Source organism: Zonotrichia leucophrys, chromosome Z (assembly GCF_028769735.1).
Source record: "Zonotrichia leucophrys gambelii isolate GWCS_2022_RI chromosome Z, RI_Zleu_2.0, whole genome shotgun sequence".
Lineage (NCBI taxonomy): Eukaryota > Metazoa > Chordata > Aves > Passeriformes > Passerellidae > Zonotrichia > Zonotrichia leucophrys.
Genome location: NC_088200.1, coordinates 53,318,241 through 53,340,297, shown reverse-complemented (window position 1 = coordinate 53,340,297; position 22,057 = coordinate 53,318,241). Strand labels below are relative to the sequence as shown.

The window sequence follows — 22,057 nt, the reverse complement described above, 5'->3', positions numbered from 1 at the left end:
TCACTTTTTTAGGTTGCAATAAACATAAACATAAACATAAACTAGATATATGTCTATTAAAAATATTTATATATAAATGAAAAAGATACTGAAAACTTGGTCTGCATCCTGGGAGCACCAGTATTAGACTGTTGCTTAGAACTGGCCATTCTGATTTGTTCTTCTACTTTCTCTCCTTTACTTCTTTATTATAATCAATCCTTTCTCACAAGTCATGATCATCCCTGTTGTCTTGCTCTGGATTATCTCCTCCTGGAAAACATTCTTCCATGCAGTGCCAAAAACAGGTGAAAGTCTCTCAGCTGAGACCTTGCCAGAGTCGAACAAGCTGGAAACACATTGATGTTTCCCCTTCCTCTACCAGCATGGCGGCTGCTCATTCTTGTTCCCATCCTGATTCATCACAGGCATAACATCCTCTGAAAAGCTGTGTCTGCCCGCTTTTCTGTGATTTATATCTGACTATTAAAAGTGCAGTATCTTGTACTGCTTTCTTCTGAGCCTCACCCTTTTTATTTTTTACAGGACATTTCCTTAATTCATCATAATTATTTTTGATACCCAATTCAAAAATTCACTATTCCAATTTACATATTTTGGCAATGCTTTTCATAGATAAAAAACCCAATGCAGTACACTAGAATTGTCAGAAACTCCTAAATGTTAATTATCATGGTGTAAATAATATGAAGATAGATTGCACATCTTCCATATAAGATTCTGTTTGTATGTTGGTGACTGTACACCTTCTCTTCAAGCTGGCATAATTTTTGGTTTTGTGTAATCTGAATAATTGTATTTCAGGTATATTAAAAGTCTTCATGAGTCACTGCTTTTACACACAAGTATTAATGTGTGAGAACCTGGAAATATTAAGTGAAATTTTTGAGGTCCATAAGCAGTATTAGTTATTTACAATTTTCCATTTTCTATGTTTATAGTACAAGAAAGTAATTTAGCAGGCTCATTTTTAAAAAGTCCCAAAGAAAACACAAAACACAGATTTCAATTTTGAGAAATGCAAAATATCAAATATATTGAGAATTAAAACAATATTTTAGTACACTCTTTGCAAAATAGGCACTTTCACTTAGCTTTGGTGACTTTCTTTTTAGCTATCATGACACGCCTTAAGCAGTAGCAGTTAAATTTACACTTATATTGTGAATTTTTCTGTGTATATTATGATACATACACACTAAATATGCTTGCCCTATCTCTACAACTGCATGTATACCAGATGATACACATGTGGGTCTTGTAGGCTTAAACTTCATGGACATCCTTGCAAATGGCACAGATACAAACCTCAAGGCAGTATTTTTATATTTATTTTTTTCTAATTAAAAATATTATTAAGAATAAAGAAGTAATAAACTTTAAAATATTTGTAATTAAAAAGGGACTGATTTTTTTGCTTAATTTAAAATTCTTTATAAAGGTACCTGATGTACAGAAGTGAAGGTATGAGAGTGGTTATTCACAGGCCTGCTAGGAGTCAATTGTATTGAAATGGAAGTAGTCGCTTATGTGAATAAATTTCTTTTCTGTAATATGGAACTGCATCAAGATAATGATCTAAATGATTAAGTTATGCAGGGAAATTACTAAAATTCACTCCCTATTTCAGATAAAACCAACTACCTTGAACAAGACAGTATTACGTGATTCTGTGGATGTATCACACCTCAGATGGCTTCTGTATTCAATGGACTTTGAGAACTCAGGTAATTATAGTAACAGGGGGACTTGCTCACTCTTCATGGAGTGGATGAAAGAATCTCCCCTAAAGCAGTGCATAAGAAACGAAACCCTTGTGCAAAGTCTGATGTTAACTGCACAGACCAAATATGAAAATAAATTGAACTTCCATTTCTGCTTCAGTCAGCAGATTCTCAAAGTGAACAGTATAAGCAATGTCGTATCTCTCCTCCTAGTGTTGCTGGTACAACGTTATAGAATATGACTATCAATGAGGCACCTTGCCTATGTAAAATACTGTTTTATCACATACATGATATGTGTAAAAGAGGTTCACAAAATTAAATTATGATTAGTGCATTCAAAACACTGATGAAAGCAATACCATGATAGAATGTCAAGGTTCTTTTCAAATCACTGTTTATAACCCAAGAAAAATAAACTCACAGATGAAATAATACCCAAGAATTAGGATTCCCAGAACAGTATGTGACAGTAATCCTCCTCAAATGAATGCTATTGCTATACCACCATGTTCATTTACCTTAGGAAGTGTTCCAGAAGAAGGATGAGTATTAAAACCAAGATTATCTGCAAAAGAATCAAATGTAAAATGATACTGAACAAGGTGAAAAATTTGTGTAAGAACACAAAGTTTTACAGAGGGGACCAACTGTGAAGTTTTTAGATCCCATTACAATGTTTCTCTTGGACCATCTTTGCTTTTTGTCTCTTATATGCAGCAGACTCTGCTACTTTTGGCCACAGAGACAGAAGTAAGTGGAGATCCTAAATGATTCAAAGGAGAATGAAAATAATGGTGGAAAAAAAGCATGTAGTCATTCAAATGAATGGAAAATGTAAAAACTTCAGGGTTGTTACTTTATGATCTTAATGTCTTTTCTAACCTAAATGGTTCCATGATTATATTTTATTATTCTATATCTTCTCACAATGGCACTGGCATCCAGTTAGAATGACAGAAGGTGACCTTACAGAGAGAATACTAGTTCTGGAAGAGCACACGCTGGACACAGATCAGTCAGATCCATCTCTTTTCCCTCTTCAGTCAGGGAAAGAGGGAGGACAACATCTCTTCAGTGTGATATGACATTAAAGAAGAAACAGGATAAAAACCAACACTGTCACCCAACACTGACACTTTCCCCCACCTCTTCTCCTCCTTTCCCACAAGTTATCAAGGAATGGCTCTCTGACCCCACTTTCAGTGCTGGGTGCAGCCAGTGCCTTGCTCTGCCCTGCTCCCCCCAACACAGGAACTCACCTGCTGGGCGCATGACTCATTCACCCATGATGAATTCCTGCAGCAGCACTGCTGCTGTGACTGCTTCAGCTTGGAGTAAGGACCACTGGAGCAGTGCTGGGAAAAGCACTTTGTTCATGTTTGTGGTCCAAGTAACACACACTACCACTTTGGGCAGCAAAGCACATTTCTGATCCAACAATAATTTAGACCCAGCAGTAATTTCACTTGGTAGCCCTAAGCTACAGGATACCACCTCCATCATGCACAGTCTGGCAGATATTACCTCATTCGAAAACACGGAAAATCTGCACCCACCTATATGGGAAGTGGAAAAAATTCACACACATTTATCATAATTATGTCTTTTAACACATATAAAAATAACAGGAATAACTCACCATTTTCGGAGCCATGTTGTGGACAAGGAATGGTAAGAACCCTTAATAATCCATCTGGTTTGTATGAGTAATGCTCAACTAACTAGCAGAATGAGAGGGGAGGGAAAAAAAAGAAATAATGAGAGAAAAAGTTAAGAAAATATGAGGGTGGTATTAAATATATTAAATATACTGTCTCTTTAGAAATGTGTGCATATGTACAATAGCTGATCTATATTACAATGAATGACCTTGGAATACCACAATTCTTTACTGCACATGTTATTTGCTTTATTTCTATTTAGCAGGGGTGCATGTTTCTAAAGTAACCTTGTGAATAAATGTACAATGTGATGGGTCAGTACTTCCCCCCAGTTCTGCTATTACACAGCTTTGTAACTCTGAGCAAATAACTTATTTTTATGTCTCTGAGTTCCCACTTTCCTTCTTTTCTTTTTTCTTTTTTTTTTTTTCTTTTTAATTTTTGGGGATAATTACAGTGCAAGAATTGCCCTAATATGCAATGCTTTCTCTGGACCTCAGAATTACAATGGGATGTGCACAGTTAATAAAGGTAGCACCAGTAGTTGTGACCATTTGTGCTCCTGGATTGTCCTCCCCACATCATGTTTTACAGGTTTGTTACTGATATTTTCCATTTGGGTATAAAGGAGAAGGTCTGCGAGTGTAAGAGTTGCAGGCATGTTCACAGTTCACAAAAACTGTAAGATAGCAGAGCTGCTTTTAAATTTCTAGTGAGATCAGGAAAGAAACACAAAACCCCTAAGAATGAATATATGCAAGCAAAGATTCATATTTTAGATCTGTGACTCACTTAACTCATTTTAATAGATTTTTAAGCAGGAGGACATAAGAGATTTCTGCAGAGATTTCAATTCCCTTAGTATTTTCAATTTACACAGTAATTTCACCAGTATTCAGTTTTAGTATCAACTATGGCATAGTCAGCTGTGGCTGTCTTCATTGTTTATTCTTTACCAAGATCCAGACATATTTGGGTGGTAAGCCTCAGCAAGCCACGCTTTAGCAGACTTGAAGGTAGAGAATTTCAAAGCTAAAGACTGCATTATGTGTGCAAGACCTTAAACCATCCTCTTTTTGCCTGCTAGAATTCTGTTGCTGCTGTCATAAATTACATTAGCAAAAGACTAAACCAAGCATATCCATTATTGAAAATGGTTACTTGCAAATGTGAACGGATTTTCATTCTAGAGAATGTTCAGCTAATAATATAATAACTAATAAAAATCACAGTTTTGAACTCAGCCAGGCTGCAACATCATATTTAAAAATTATTGAACTCTCTACACTCACATAGCTTTCTACATCAACATATATTTTCTTCATATACAGAAACCACACAATGTTGGAACCATATCACAAATCACAAATAACCTGCCAAAATGTGTTGGTTTTAGCCAAAGACTATTGTCACAGGGCAAACTAAAACAACGTTGGTCAGTTGTATAGAAATGTGATTACAGATATCCACGTGATATAAATTTAACAGACCTGCCACAAGGTGTCAAATCTTTTTCCATCTGGTATGGAGAGTTTTCCTGTCTTATCTCTGTCAATACGATAGTGCAGTACTTTTCCATCATTCAGTAGGCACAGGGCATAGGAGCCATTGCTATCCCTTTCTCGGATACTGTAGAAATAAGAAAGACTTTCAGGATTTACCAGGAATGAACATTCTTTTATATTTACCCTTTCCTTAAAGATTTTGAATTAAAACCAAAACAAAATCAGCACTGCAACTTCTGAAAACATTTTGTTAAACCTTTCATTTATTTCTTAGTGTAATTAACTTTCAGGTTAATTGACTAAGGTTTCTCTTTTTTTCCTTCCAAAAAGGCAACAGATGAAAACAAAAAATCAATTATGTAAGGCACTTTAGGGCAGCTCCAGAACACTGTACACTGCATAAAGCACTCTTGGGGCAAATATGCATTTTAAAGGTTCTGCAGTACTGGCTTGCCTCTCTTTTATCTTTTATTTCGAAATAAAGAGATGACAGTAAGAACAGAAGATAAAATATTAAAATAACATAATGTGAAATGGCAATTTTTTTGTGTTTGAAATAGCTTGCTGTGTGGCTGGGAATTTAAAGAAAATAATATATTTCTGTAATCATTAATTCTTATAATTTCATGAAAGACATTAATGTTTTGTTGCAGATTTTACATAAAATTCCTATGAAACTTGACATGGTATTGAAGTGTATATATCTCATCTAAACTTCACCATGGAGAGACTGTCAAATGTAATATAAAAACTTTGTCTAAAATTCAAAGGTAGGATGATCTCCTCCTTCCAGGAGACCTATGAGTGCCCTCTGAGACGCCTGTAAAGCATGACAGAGTTGTTATATGTGTACTCAGGGCTAGCTGACACTGAGACCAGCATACCCTGACTACTGGATGCAGAATAGATGGGAGTTTGTTACTACCTCCAACATAGTTGGTGCAACATTTCTGAGTTTGGAAGGCAGGCTTCTTCTTTCAGTCAGGCTCCCATGCTGACTGACAGCTGACAGTGTGACAGCAATAGAGTTAGAATAAAATTGACTGGCTTTTTTCTTTTTTAAATGAAAAGCTTAGATTCTGGAGCACTACAACATTTCTTGTTCTGGTGTGCACAGAAATCTACTTTCTCTCTCTTGAATTTTTGAGCAGCCTTGAAAAGAATTATAAGACAGCCTTGAAAAGAATTATAAGACATAATTGAAAAGAATTCTCACTGAGGTTTTAAGAACCTTTGCTGGTGCAACACTGGTATTTGTTGTTATATCTCAGGAGATTGCAGAGTCAAGTATTAATGCATTCTCGTCAGCTGACTTTCTCAAGGTTGAAGTAAGAGTGTATTTTGCCTGAATTACTTATGTACCTTTTTCCTTCAAATAGAATGATTCTTGTTGCCTAAGATGTGAACAGGACACTGGCTAAAAGAAAAGAGAAGCAGGTTTTTTTTCCTGACACCAAAGTAGGTTGTGTAAGTCTCTAAAGCAAATTGAAACACATTGTGGTTTCTTCATGGCATATAGGTGTTTTCTCAGCATGCTGATTTCCTGTGCTGACTGACCAGTGAAGAGCAACAGGCTCTGCTACAATGAAGAGTGGCTTTTACTTAGTCTTCCTCTGACCTGCTCAAAGCAAATAAAGCTGAGAAAAATATTTTCAGAATAGAGGGCACTGTTTCTAAAACACAAACAAACGGCATTTCATTGTAATCAGGCTTCTGTTGAGAACAGCACAAATAAGATAATAAAAATGCAATGGATTGTTTCTCAGTAACAAATATCCTTCATGTTTCACAGGAAGAAATGGAGGCTCTAATACAATTCAGTTCTACTGAAACAAGTAATTTCCAAGACTTGTTACTCTCAGGAGAGGCATTGCAAACATTTCTTGAGAGCAGAGGCACCAATGGGATGGGAGAGCCCTGATTTCTGAAGACTATGGCACAGACCCAAAAAGCTCTATCACTCTTCAGTGCAGGATTTAGGTGGAGTTCAGGTTTATAGGGCTGTAATTGCATTTCAGAGGTTTTCCTTCCCCTAACCAAACAGCTACACAACTCTGGAGCCATCTGCAGCTTACAGCCATGACAACTTCTGTCAGAGAGCTCCATCACTGCACATCCTGAAAACACCTCCATTCTAGCACATGGTCAGTCAGGGTCCATGGGACCCTTTCTCTCTAAGGGTTATGGAGCAGGTGGGTTTTAAACTACAGTCAGTCAACTCCAGCACAACCTAGATCCCTACAGAAGATAAAATCAGGAGGTACACAACCTGGATCCCCACAAAACACAAAACCAGAAGATACTACCTTTTTTCTAAATATGTCTGAAAGGCAGAAGTATCAAGTGCATTGAATTGACAGCTTAAGTCTTAGTTTTGGCAAACTGAACCCTTACTGCGTGGCATGGATTGCCACAAGCCACGTTTTACAATTTCACTTTGGTTTTGCAGACTGTGATAATAGCTGTCTAGGTTAGGCTAAGCCTCCAGAACTGCAGCTGGGTAACGGTATTCCGTTCTATGTCAACAGCTGCTGTAAAAAATAGAATAAAAGACAAATGCTATTCAAACTTAAAGGTTATAACCTGAAACCTCTTTGAACAGACAGAAAAGTTTCACATCTTGATGGTACTGCCTGCATTACCTAGGGCCTTCACATCAAATCTGGGAGCTCTCCTCACATATGGAACTTTCCTTGTATGGAAAGTAACAAATTCTGGAATGTTAAGAAAAAGAAAAATCAAAATTCCAAATGCACTCTCTGCTTTAAAGGGCTCTGAAATGAAACACAATATTAACTGTTCTTCAATAGAAACTGCTAAATAAAAAGGCCTTAATTGAAAAATTTTGGCAAGGAAGGAAGCCAACAGTCAGGTATCACCTCGTCTTCCATTTCATGCTATTGCAGAGAATTGCAAATGTCCAGAAGAAAAACATAAAGATAATAAACACCTGCAAATAAACAACACTGTTGTTTCATCCACTGGATTCATCAGAATTATGAACAACTTCACTGAGAACAGATTTGAGTACATAGCTACATAGGTATATTACAGAAGTGCCAAGGTATCTGGATTTTTTTGTGACATACATTTTTAAAACAGCAGAATAAGGAATGTAGAAATTAAAATTGTTACCTGATGCAATGCAGAGAATATTTAGGTATTGATTTTATATTTCATGCAATGTGTGTTTGAGTATTTTTTGTGATTTTGGGAGTGTGACCTAGACAGCAACCAATAACAATCTGGAGTGTTATTACATTCAGTGTAAATAGCTATTCATTCCTTCCTTTGGTATTTTCATTTGGAAGCAAAAAGAACAATGTCCCAATTTTTTCTGTTTCCATCTGAAAGCCCAAATGATCGCCCTCTTTCTAAAGAAAAATATCCCTGAGGGTCAAAGAAATAAATTGCTATCACAATATGCCTCATTGACTGTGTAGAAAAAACAGAATTCACAGCATTCTGCAGTGGAGAATTATGAAGAAAATAAACAAGCAAAATACTTGCTTTAGGAATGGTGTGAAATTATTCTTGCTCCTGGATCCAAAGGCATACTAAATTTTATTCTTGGCATTGCTTTGCCTTCTCAGCAATTACAGCTTTGTTGGTGCCAGAGACATTGACATTCCCCACTGCTGATGGAGCTCCAGCCATTCCCTGTTTGTCTTGCCCTCTCTCTCCATGGCCATCTCTCTGGTAATGCTATTAACAACATGGCTACTCATTATCACTTCAAAGATCTGCTCCACATTGCATATGTTCCAAGCTTGCGAGTAATAAGTAATGAACTTGGCACCATCTGTAAAAGAATTATATAAAGGGCAAAGTGGATTAACTGCTGTCTTTATTTGCATCATTTCTTCTCCCCTGTTCGCTAACACATTCAAAGCTATTTCAGAAATGTCAGAACACTACAGATTTTGGGAGATATCTCAGTTTCACACTATTGCTATCTACAATAGATCCTAAAAATTCATTTCCTGGTGAGTCTGCTGCACAGTTATAAAATAATTTTGTGAGAAGGATTGCATCAAATTAGTCTATTTAGTCAACTTCACCATGGCACAAAAATACACCATGCTCCACCAAACCCCTAACAAACAGCTCTGCAGTAAAACTGCATCTGAAATAGGAGATCTTAGTACAGCTGTCTCAGTTAGGTCACAGCTTTTCTTCACACCTCAGACCCACTCTGCGGCTGAAGCACCCAGTGCAGAACCTGTCTTGAGAGGCCATAGCTCTGCCATAGTGGTCTGCAAGTGGCACCCACCATGTACCTAACTGAAGATCAGTAAAGAGCTCTCCCAAAGAGTCATGGGCATCATCCAGGCTGCTGTGGAGAGGAAGACAGCACCTCCAGAAACACAGTTCAATGTCTGTGTATTATCATTTATCTAGAAAAGGTTTTATGGTCTTTTATAGCTTGTCTAAGCCTAGCAACTCCTTGGCACTTAAAAGAGGAATTTCATCATTAATTAATATCCCTGAATGAGGGTCACATTTAATAGAATTGTTTTCATCTTCTATAATGTCAACAATATCCAGACCCTTTTATGGATAGAAAGTTAACACTAATAGAATTATCTTAATAATGCTCTATATGGTCAAAAATGACCTAGCTCAGTATGCAGTCTGGTAGCAGCAAACTCCTAGAAGGCAGCAATATTAGTGTAAATATATACTGCTACATATCCCAGAAACAAAAATCTTTGGTCAGACAAAAGACAATAAAACTCTTACAGACAACTGCACTTCAAAACTTATTATTTTGAAATGTTGTTACTAGTACTAAGCATTGTGACATGTAAGAGACAGTTTAGTTTCTAGTTGTCATGGAATGCCATGATGTGGCATATTACTGTGGCTCATTATAATAGTCTAAACCAGTTTTGTCCTCTTTAATATTCTCATTGCTTACTGAAGATACTCATATGACACCAAAATAGTTTTATACTTTCCTTTTACACAACTGTTCATATTTTATGTGAACCAGATACAGCCATGAACACATGTAAAAAGTTTATATAGACTTAACTGCTAATTTGCAATGCCTTCACTCACAATTTCCCTAATACTGAATTTTTAAGTTTACCAGTATTTCTGAATATTCTTTATTCTCCTCCAACTCCGTAACTCCTGGTTTTGAATGCATATGCAAGATCACATGCTTGTATAACTGAAGTGGTCAATACTGATGGCAAGATATGCCAACCCTTGCCACACACCAGAGGCGTTTCTTATGTGAAACTACAGAGGAAACTAACTCTTCTGCTGTTTCCTTTTAGTGAAGTTATAATTTATTTTTCAACTCTTCCACATATGCATGCATGAACTCAGATAGATATCAACAATATTATAAATATTTAATGATGCATTATTAATAAAATACTATTGCAATATTAATAAAAGTATTACCAATATTAACAGTTTAATCTATTATCAAAGTTCCCTACCAGACAAAATGTAATAAACCCCAGAAGTTTGGTCAAGAACATTCACCCAGTATAGAATGTAAAAGTGTTAGCGTAAAGTGGGGCTTCAGACATAAAGTTCTCTATTTTCAGTTTCTTTTCAGATAATTTTAGAAATATTTTACTTCGGTTCCACTGCAATTTTTTTCCCCCAAAGTTTTTGCCTAGAGTGGCAATCTTACATAAACATTCTTCACAGAAGAGGTAGAAAATACTTCCCATTTCATGTCATGGTTTCTGTGTTTAGTTCTGAAAACAAACTCTCTAGCATCCACATACAAACTTTATTGACTTTTAAGCCATGAAAAAAACTTTTAATAGATCTTTGAAAACTTCCTGGAAAAACATCCACATTTAGCTCAGAATTTTTCCTTGGATGCATTGTAGTGTTATTTTTATGGTGCTACTCCTGATATTTTGAACTGAAGTTAGGAATTTTTTTTACTATTTACATATTTAAACCATTAAAAATAATTATAGATTTGATAATCTTGTATTGCTGCACAGCAATGCTAAAGAAATCTACATGTTAGTTGTATTATTACACAGACTGCTGTATTGGATTTTGCTTTAAGATAGGTATGTCAGATGGATAGCAAATTTCTGGTGTAATGAAGTTTTGAGAGCCTTGTTAAAAATATTTATTTTTATATAATATAAAAATATTATATCCTTGTAAGATTTATTATTTTCTCCATAATAAACAATTTGATTTTTGTCACCTACAAGTATTCACTCATGGACTTGTTAAATAACCTCAGTTTACCTAATCTCTTCAATAATTTAGCTCCTCTCTTTGTTCCCATGTTCCAGTTCCTACTTCAACACGCAAACATCTCTTAGACTTACATGTCTGAAAGTTTTACTTTTCAGTCAGCTACTGGGCTTAATTATCTTGACCAGTGTTAGAAAAACACTAACTCACAGTCACAACTTCAAAGCCTTCAATCCACAGATGTACAGAATATTCTGGCAAGCACTGCTGCTGGGTAAGTAAAACTGTGATGTCTGTGCCTGAAATATAAAACAATGCACCACACTCACACTCAACAGTTTTGCTGCTTCTGCTTCAGTTAGCCAGAAATGAGTGGTTTATTTCTCAATACCTGCTGAGCAAGCCCATGTTAGGCAACCCACTGCTGAAAGCAATAAACCTCTCTAAATTAGACAGTTCTTTCATTTGTGATGAGCCTCTAAGTGTGTGGGTCTGAGAGCTAGAATGGCTAGAATGGCTCAGCAATGTAAAATAACTGATTTCAACACAAATGAACAACACATTCTCTTGCTGCACTGGCTACTGAACTATGGGATAGGTTAAGTTCTCTCCCTGTGTCTTCCCCGAGACCATAGGAGCAAATGGCAGCTGAGTGGCTACTGCATTCTAAAATGGCCAGATAGGAAGTCTGTGCAAGAACAGTTAATACATCAGAGAGCATCCTACAGATGCAAAAGTAAAGAGTCTTGTCCTTAATAACAGATATCCAAGATCAACACACTAGCAATTCATATTATTTAAGCTCCAATGGCAGTTGTCATGGTTTAAACAGAGCCTTAAAATTAGCATTTTCTCCTCTATGGGCTTCTCCTCCCAGTGTGAAAGTGGCCACCCAAGTTCCATCAAAACTATATAAATATGGATCCATTGAAATATCCAGTCCCATGGGAGAAGGTCTGAATGCTCCCCCACAACTGATTGCACACGTCACTGCAAAGAGTATCAGAAATGCCTCCTTGGCCATCTTTAAGGAACATAGGAAAATGCTGGGAAAATATTTCCAGTCAAAGCAGTAGGACTGCTCATAGAAGATTAAAAAGAGACTAGTGTTTATAATAGAGACTGAAAATGTCAAGTCTACTAGAAAATTTCACTCCCTTACTCCAAAACCTATCCCTGTTGCTAATAAATGCTAGCTAGTGGATTCTTTTCTTTGAAGAAAAACTAGATTCCTTCCCCTGTGCACCCCCCCACCGCCCTTTCCCCAAAGAGAAGTACTTTGGCCACAAAGGAACCAATGTGTGCCTGAGGCAAACTGGAAAAGCTGCCAGTTTTAATACATGATCAACATCATGACTCAGCTGATACAAAGTTGGTTTGGTAAGGTGTTAAAATGGAAAGCAAAAAAGCAATATATTTTTAGGTATAAAATTGTCATTAAAAGAAAGGATTGCTTTTTCTTTCAATTACTCGACCTTCTGTCTAAAAAGTAGGAGAAGAAACTAACAAAATCACAGGGCAAGAAAAAGGAGAGGTTGTGTGGTGATGTTGGGCTGGTAATTGGTAACAGCAGCTATGTTCATCAAATCCTCTGAACTCCTATGCAGCAGAAAGATATACATCTGGCTCCACAAATTTTTGTAAATTTTAACGGTTTTGTTTTTTTTTTTTTACTACAAGTATGACAAAATCTGTGGCAAGCTTATTACAATGTTTTGTTACACATGGCAGCCGAAGCAACTGGATAACGCCCCTCTGGATGTGGTCTGCACCAATAGGGAATATGAGGCTGAAAACAGGCATGCATGGCTACTTGGGTGAGACTGGATATGAAACACAAAAAACTCAAGTACTGAGGAAAGAAAAGAGAGTTCAAGAAATGAGATGTCACTACAGTCAAAGCATTTCTGGTTAAGACCTCATAGGAATTCACTCTACTGGGAATTGGATTTAAAGAAGTTACTGGTTCCTGTCTACTGAGACTGAAACACGGAAATATGCAAGGGTTGCACCCACATTAGCAATTAGTATGGCACAATAACAGAAAAACAGTAAAGTGAAAGAATTGGTACAGAAGAACCATATCGTTCTTGCAATCAGTTGTGGGGTTTCACTTTGGACTACCTCTAAAAAAAGCCAAGGGCTGAGTGCTAAAGAAAACGACACAGGTAGGTGATTAAATTTCCCTCAAAAATTACACAGTTCCAAGTGATCCTTACATGGCCTTGACTTTTAAGCCCAATTTTTCAATTTTTTTATCATTATATAAATACTTTCTGGGTGGGGGTGGGAGTGACAAAAGACAGCTCTGTTAAAACACTGGTATTTTTCAAATGAGGATTCTCCAAACAAACCCCTGGCTCTAGTCCCTGATGGCTGTCAGTTACTATCCTAATGCCACATTTGTGCTCAGCAAACAAAAGATCATCAGGCTCAGTAAATGCAGAGGGTAAACACCAGACACAAAATAGTGGTGTCAAGGTAGAAGTGGTCATTTTATTGCTTAACTACAAAACACAGCACTACCACTGTCCCTTGGAGACATGACAGATACAGATCCCAACAGCTGCCAACACAGGGAGTTTGTCTCTAATTGTACCAGTTTAACAATCCTGTGTATTGGTTTCAGGTGGTCAGGCTTTGACAGTGGGGCTGCAAAGGCCAGGGGGTGCCCTGGGCTGGTCACAACAGGTGCCAGCAGGTCCTAGTGGACACCCCTGCAGATGTTCCAGGCTTTTGTTATAGTTTTCCATCTTTAGTTAAGTGAGGGACTTGAGGGCAGGAAGCATCATGTCATGTAAATGATGCTGAACTGGGTGCCCTCACTGTGGATGAACCATGCTTTAGGGCACAGTCTCATTTGAGATTTATTCAAAAGAGCTGTACAGTAACACTGGAGACAAACAGCAATACCACAGAAAAAGAAACTCACAGAAATTTTCCATTGTTTCTCGACCCGATGAGGATACGGTTTTCTGACTCCGCCCGAGAGATCCTCCCATGGAACCACGGCATCTTCTCATGGGCTGTAGTGGCAATCAGCTTCTCCAGCTGAGGCTTCTGACTAATGATAGCTTGTTCAAGAGCCTGCCCCTAGAGAACAGTAAAAACACGGTGAAACAGTCAAACTATCTTCTGCAATAAAAAGATGACAGGTAGACTCTCAGTCTTTTGGGACTGCTTTTGAGACATCCAAAATCTGCACATATTTGTTGTGTGTGAAGGCCTGGCTGCTATAAAGATTTTAAAACAGAAACTAACATATCACAAAACTAGGGTTCTCCCTCTACCTCTGAGAAAAAGAAGAAAAATTAACCAGTAAATAAAACCACTGATATATTAGTATTTAAGTTTAAAACAAAGTCATATTGTTATGGTAATGAGACAGAGATAAATGAAGTTTGTGTCAGTCTGAGCTTTCAAACATACCTCCAAATTACATATCCTATGGCAGTGTACTAAAATAAACCAAATGTGCTTTGCACTGTTGCAGCATGTCTATGTCAAAGACATCAATGTAAATTTTCCCAGACAGAACAGTCCCCATTTTAGAATGAATTATTCAGAGTAATATCAACTTAGACATTTCTAACCTTGTCTACAACCTACCACTTCTAAATTGGGTTCAGAAACTGAGGGCAACCTCCACTAGTTTCACCAGCATTTAACCAGAGCTCATCAACTTCTCTCTAGATTGAGCTCAGACTCATCAGAAAAGACACTGTGAACCTCAGCAGTTATAGAAAATGTTGTATAAGTTTCAGGTTTTCCCAGCTGGGGGTTGCTCCATATATTTTACAGAGCAGAATTCATAGGGTTACCTGCTAGCAGCAAAAGAGATCAGGAACCTTGAGTATCTTCATGAGTTCATAAAGGTAACTCGTGACATCGCAAGGTGAAATAATACTCTCTTTGCAGCCTCCTACACTAGTGTTTCCATGTTAAGAATGGCTTCTTTATAGTCATTCCCAGGAAAAAATCCAACATCTGTCCACCACATGGAAAATTCCTGCTTGACCCCTGCAGCACTGAAGATGCAGTGCTCTGGAGTTTAGAAACTGCTCTCTTTCAGGAATAATTTCTGTTTTGGACATAAATTAGCATCACAGAAACAAGACCAACTAAGAGAGTAAGATGTAAAACAAGTCATCATGTCACCGTGCCTGCCTGCATATCAATCCATAACAAATCAGATTTAAAAGCAACGAGACAAACCATTTCTGTATATTGTTTATTACAGGTATTAATTTTTGGTCCAAATCTGATGGCATATATTAGTGCAGAGGTAGATAAGATTATGCTAGACCAGGACATCGTAGAAATTCTAAGGGCTTAAATTTCAGGAAAACTAGACTTATCACCAAGTTACTGCACGGACTGCGAAGAAAAACCCCTCACTGTTAAATCTCAAACAGCTGTGATTTCATTGTGAAAAAATACTACCTAGCAGCAGCAACAGCTGGAAACAAACACTGCAATCTCTCTTCTCCTAGCTCAAAGATTACTTTAGGGCAGCATCAGTCTGGTTTTACCTGCAAATTCCAAGTCTGCTTGACATACTCTCTGATGAGGTTCTCTTTCAAATCTTCAAAGGGTCCTGTTTTGGGTTCTACGCCTGGCGGCCGGTTGAAAGGTTTTCTCAGTAGACAGACAAGGCCATCCGCTTCCCCTGAGTGATAGTTAATGAGTTCAGCAGGACTGGCATGCGACTTGCCTCCTGCAATAGCATAGGAGCCACTCAGCTCCCTCTCAATTGTATAGTGGTGAACCTTCCTTCCATGGGCCAAGGATAGGGCAAAGCCCCCCAGGTAATTCCGGCTTTGGCGGAGCAAGTATAGTCCATCATTTGCTCCTCCCTGCATCAGATACTCCTCGGCTTCTTCACGTGTGATGTTACCAAAGAAGTATGGCAAATGGTTAGCAGGGTTTGATGTGTTGGAAGCCATGGTTTTTTCTTTCCCAAGTAATAAACCTAGAATACTGTATCTGAAAATACAAAGACAGAGATATGAATGTCAGTAGGAAAAACAGGATAAACCAGTAAGATGGCAGTTCACCTGTAGTATGTTTGCAGAATCACAGAATGATTTAAGCTGGCATAGACCTCTAAAATCACCGAGTCCAAACCTGAACCAAGCACCACCTTGTCAGCAAAACCATGGCACTGAGTGCTCTGTCCACTTATTTTTTGAACACCTCCAGTTCAAAAAGACAGTGACTCCATCACCTCCCTCAGCACAGGATTCCGCTGTTTAATAACCCCTTCTGTGAAAAAAATTCACCCAATGTCCTACCTGAAAATGTCCAGGGGGCATAGCTTGAGGTAATTTTAGTAAAACATTTATTGGTGATACATATGTTGACAATTAAAAAATATTTTAAAGTGAAGATCCCATTTTTTTTTATCTTGTTAGAAGTTGTTTGTCTAAATCCCATCAGCTCTCTTTTCCTGTTTCCCAGCACCTTGGCTAGAAGTGGACAAAGTGATCAGAAGTTCAGTTTCTCCTTCTATAGTTGTGAAGCACATAGGAGTTAAAATATGAGCCCTTCACAATAAAATGAAGCATCATTTCAGGGAAGTCATGCAGCAATCTGTGGAATCAGCATAAAGCAGTTCAGGCTGTAGGGAACAGTGTGCAACTGAGTTACATGAAGAAAAGTGAAGAAGACTTTATGGATAAGTATGTAAAAAGGGAGGGTCCATAATGCAAAGGTGTAACTGAGGAATGGGAGTCTTAATGTAGGGCCTTTTAGCACACAGCACTTCAGAGTGACACCTTCCCTGGCAGTCCTGAAGCAGGCAGAGCTGTTTGTGCCTACTGCTTAATTCATATTTGACCCATCAGTGCTGGTTTGCTGTCCCTTGTTCTCATATCAAAAAACAGTAGAGAAATACCTGTGTGTTATGCTGTGAATATGTAAAGGGTTGATGTGGGAAAGGAAAGAGGTAGAGGAACACAAAGTCAAAACAACAAGGCTCACACAGTGTAGAAAACTAGACAGGGCACAGTCATGTCAAACCACATGCTGTGCAGATCTTCCGGTCTTCTCCCACCATCCCAAATAAGGGAGATCTCAAAGTTGCAAAAATACTGCACCTATAAAACAGAGCTTTATGCAACATATTATTTATAACTCTTGTGATCTGCAACCAAAGTTACTGGTGTAAGTTCCCATACCAATCTAGTAACATAACTTTCGCTTGCTAATTGCAACAAAGAAAAGTTATAACTGAAGACACAGAAGGCAGTCTTTAGTCAGCCACCATCAAACATTTATTCTGTATGCAAAATGACCATTCTGACTTTGTACCACACAAAGCTTTCTTCAAATGGAATAGATTAATTCAGTAATTGATTGCAGAGCCAGGGGACTGCAGTCAATAATACAATGCCCATCTGGAGGCGAGTTAATAGTATTGTAACCCAGGGTCAGGACTGGGGTCAATGTCGTTTCATTGAGGTGGTGGACAGTGGGGAAAGCACAGCTTCAGCAAATTCACAAATGATACAAAATGGCACAGTGGCTAAACATCACAGGGCTGTGATTAAAGGGACCTGAAACGGCTAAGGAATTCAAATTAAAGTAATTTAATGAAGCTCAACAAAGGGGAACATCCGGTGGAGCAGACTTTGCCCCTTTTGGAGCATCTGCCTTCCTGGCTATGCGGTGTCTCACGCCCCTGTGATGTCACCATGGAAGGAAGGTCTGTGACCAGGATGTTTTCCAGCAGGGTCTGTCTATCCACAGTTTGTCCAGGGCCCCTGCAGGTGCACACACAAGGCATGCAGGCTCCATCAGAACTCCTGGCTTGCTCTGCCAGCTTTGGCATAGGGGACAGCAGCAGACCTGGGCAATGCACAAGCACAGCCCCTGACGGTGCTTCCCTTCCTCTCCCCAGCTGCACAGGAGGGTTTCACAGGAGCCTGTCCTGGGACAGTGCATTGATAAAAGGGAACACTCTCAGAAAACTCCTCTGTCTTCCCTAAGCACCTCCCCCAGGTACACTGTACTAAGCTGGCGGTGACTGGGGAAGGGTATGGGGGCCTAGGGTTGTAAATATACAAGTTCCTCTCCCAAGCCTTCCTGACATCTTGCCAGAGCCTGTCACTTGCAACATACATCTCAGCCGGAGCACTTGGGAGATGTGGAGGAGATCAGGGCTTTCCTCCTATTCTCCATCCCTGCCATCTCTCCCTGCCCTCCAGCGGGGTGCAGAGATAGGGGCACAGGCCAGCCGAGCCCCACATCTCACTGCCCTGTCCCAGGGCTCAGGTGCTGCTTTCAAGCCTTCAAGGAGAGCCAGCAGGAGGCTCTTTCACCATCTCCCCTCTCACACAGCCTTCTGATGCCTCCCTGACTTTTCTACTCCTAGCAAAAAACAAGTCCCATCAGTTTTTATGTCTGTCTTGGCAGGACATGGCATCAGGCACCTAGGAAGGCATGGGGGAGAACAACTCTGCTGCAAGGGACAGTGGCATGGGGCAGACATCCCAGGCAGGGCTGGAGTCAATCTCTTCCTACACCTGAGATGATGAGAGGAAAAGGCCTCCTGTAGTACTGAGGAGGCCTAAGTTGAATACCAACAAATATTTCTTCACTGAGGAAGTTATTGAGTATTGGAACAGGTGCCCAGGGAAGTGTTTAAATCACCATCCCTGAAGGGATTTAAAGACCTACAGAATGGTGGTTAGGGACATGGTTTTGTAGTTGTGGATTGAGTAGTGATAGGTTTACAGTTGGACTTGATAATCTTAAAGACCTTTTCCAACCTAAATATTCCTATGACTGTTTGATTCAATTATTCTGAAAGTCATTACAAATAAGGATATTTTGAATGTTCTAGTTCCTGTTTCCTTCACTCGTGCTTGCTTTCTTTCTTCACACACCCCACGTCATTTTTTTTTACTCCACTATCCACCACACATACTGGTGGTTAGGAGAGAAATATACATCATCCAATTTCTAGCAAAATGGTCCTGGAAGGCAGATTCCAAGTCTTCAATACCACTTTCAGGAAAGATGGAAGAAAACATATTTACTACTAGGTTTTTAGTGAGGAAAGAATTTGGACGGATGACTGATTGACACTGGCTCTTCACCAGCAATGTACAACTTGGAGAAAAGGAAGAAATAATCCCATAACGTGTCTCATGCCAAGAATGGTACTGCACTGCAGTGCCTGCTCAAAACACCTCAGTAATACATACTGAACAAATATCAAGCAGAAAAATATCCCCATACTCTTCATCTGTAGAAATTTATTTTAATGAATGTATTTCAATAAAGTTGCCATACTTCTAGTTTCAGACTTTAAAAAGATAAAGAACTTTAGAATGAAAATAACAGCCAATAAGACAAAAGTAAGGTGGGGGACAGGGTTAGAGGGGGTAAACGCATCACCCCCAACTACAAAAGCCTTTATGGCTGCTGAAATTTAACTTCACTTTGACTAGGATGTGTTTCAGATCAGGCTACTCTCCAGAGTATTGTTTTGTCTCATATTAATCTCAGTATTTTCTACACAATCTTCAGGATGATTTGCCCAGAATAAAAGCTCTTAAAAGGCAGAGGGAGCCTGGGAGGAAATCCACTGGTTGCAATTTAGATGAAATGTCAGCGATGGCACTGGTGAGGGACTCTCTCTTAAATCTTCAGAATGAGAAGGCCTGCTATATAATAAGTTTCTAAAATATGAAGAATATTCCTCAGTTATAAAAAGAACAGCAGCAGGATTCTTACGATCTCTAATATTTAACAAATTATTTATCTATATCTGTTTCAGAAAACAATGGCTTGATTTACTTTCACAAAATAGGTTACTGTTGGTAGATTTCAGGCCAGGTTTCTCTAACCCACTTGCTAATATGTGAAGAATATTTAATGTTTAGCAATGGTATGAAATGTTTGGACTGATGCAGTACCTCCTGGGCTTGCACAGAGGCAAATAATCACAAAACCCCCCTCTAGATAATGATTAAAAACTACTTTAAAATTTTCAAAGAATATCTGAATTTGGGATGGCTGTTCTCTTTGTTTGGAATTTCAAAATCTTGTCTTCCTTTTGGGAGTGTAATACCCTTCTAGGATCAATAATGGAATAGAAGAAAATGCTTGAATTCAGTTTCCTCCTCCTGGAAGTTTTTCCAGGTGCACAAACAGTGCAGTGTTTTTCGAGCCAGTGTGGTTGCAAACGTGAAACTGTAAAATGGAGATCAGCCCCCCCCTAGAGCCGACTGTCAGGCTTTACCCTTGTAAGTGCTGAAGAAAGTGTGGCTGGCTGTCCAAGAGAGAAGCTTGAGCATAACAGCCACAGAGGGGCCTAAGTGCAACTCTCCCCTTAGTTGTTAAATGTGACTTTTAAGGAAGCTACAAATGCATGCAAATATCAGGCTTATCCTACGTGAAAGAAAAAATATTGCACAAACACATAGGAAAATTAGGTACCCATTTCCCCTCAGGCAGCTTCCTCATCAACACTGCAGGGTACTTCTGACATAGCACAAGAGTTTAGTACCTAACACATTTTATGCATACTAGGAAGCAAAACATTCTCTCAAAACAGATGAGCAAAACTAAGGAAAACTCACCTGGAAGGTGTTATAAAAAAATCTGGTACACTCAGCTTAATTCTATTTGATCTCGTATTTATACAAGGATAAAAGGAGAATAATTGCTATATTGAACAGTTTGCCTAGCAAAGAGTATAATATTGCCAAGGTACTGATATCCATTATAGCATTAAAAAAAATACAAATAGGAATATGAATCTTTCTAAAAAGACCAAACAGTAGTGTGGTGGGAGACTTAGGGATTTCTGATTTATAAGTTTAGTCCTTCATAGGTAAGATGAGTAAAATGTGACAGAAGACCAAAAGCCATGGAGCAGTGAAATAAGTGTTACAAAAAACTGTTCCTTATTTGAGCAGTTATTTTTTTACCTTTTCTTGTTTTTCAAGGTAGTATTCTGTGATCAGGGCATGAAAATAAAGAAGTAAGGTTTAAAGCAAATGTCTCACATGCACACATACCTACAAGGCACACCAGACAGTGCTGAATGATGAAAATATGCCGACTGAAACAGTTCGTTCTAGAACAAGGAGATATTTCAAGCACCCACGGCACTTCACCAGTTCTCTAATTATACACATGAAAACATTAATAATAAAAGAATAATATGAATGTGTATTTTTCTGAAGCTCTTATTTAATTAGGATTCTTGGAATCAAGATGTGTGCCTCTGAGAAAAGCAGTATAAGTATTTTTAAGATTCTTCTCCACATTTTCAACTTTTGTAACACACCTGAAAGCTGAAAGAAATTCAGTATGCATAGAATTATAAATACATTTTTGATGGTGACTTGATATACTATATTAAATATTTTGGTAGTTTCAGGGTTTAAGGAGAACCTTAAAGGTATATTCCGAATTGATGTACACTTGGAAATAATTAGCAGGGAGGTATTACAAATTCATTGCCACTACCACACTTTTAAGCAAACTAAATTTGAAGAAGCTTAACAAAGAAAATGGATTTCTCATTCTTGCACCTTTAAAATCATCTTCCAGTGTGTGTAGGCAGCTGAACAGTGGTTTTAATTTGATCATCAGATTACTTCTAAATTCCTCCTTTCTCTTTTTGTATAAACATGAAGATTTAATTTCTATCCACACCTTAGGAGAAAAGTTTTTATGGGCAAATTATGCAGAAACAAAGGAAGAACACAGCAAGTGCCTAAAAGGAAGTCATTAGGGCAGGAAATGCAGCAGAATATAATTTTATCAAGTAATTCAAACAAACTAGAGTTTGCTCAGGAAACTAGAGTGAACTTACTGACCTACTGAAAAGTCTTTGAAATCCTGAGTAATTCAACTGGTAATACTGGAGATTTTGCAACTTTTGTGGACATCTTCAGACAATGTCCCACTCATCACACTGAAGGGGATGTACTGTAGTACTGCCTAAGAGGGAAAA

At 38.3% G+C, this 22,057-nt stretch overlaps 1 protein-coding gene across 2 annotated transcripts in view; it reads right to left on the bottom strand.

Moving 5' to 3' along the window:
• The window catches only part of SYK (spleen associated tyrosine kinase), a 47,197-nt gene that overhangs the window by 13,714 nt on the left and 11,426 nt on the right, over positions 1-22,057 (bottom strand). For both annotated transcript variants that reach the window (XM_064735681.1, XM_064735682.1), the window contains exons 2-6: positions 15,615-16,068; positions 14,015-14,175; positions 4,879-5,017; positions 3,367-3,448; positions 2,246-2,292 (exon numbers count right to left, since the gene is read on the bottom strand). In XM_064735681.1, coding sequence (XP_064591751.1) covers positions 2,246-2,292; positions 3,367-3,448; positions 4,879-5,017; positions 14,015-14,175; positions 15,615-16,028 — 843 coding nt within the window. In that variant the 5' untranslated portion in view covers positions 16,029-16,068. The remainder of the gene's footprint in view (positions 1-2,245; positions 2,293-3,366; positions 3,449-4,878; positions 5,018-14,014; positions 14,176-15,614; positions 16,069-22,057) is intronic.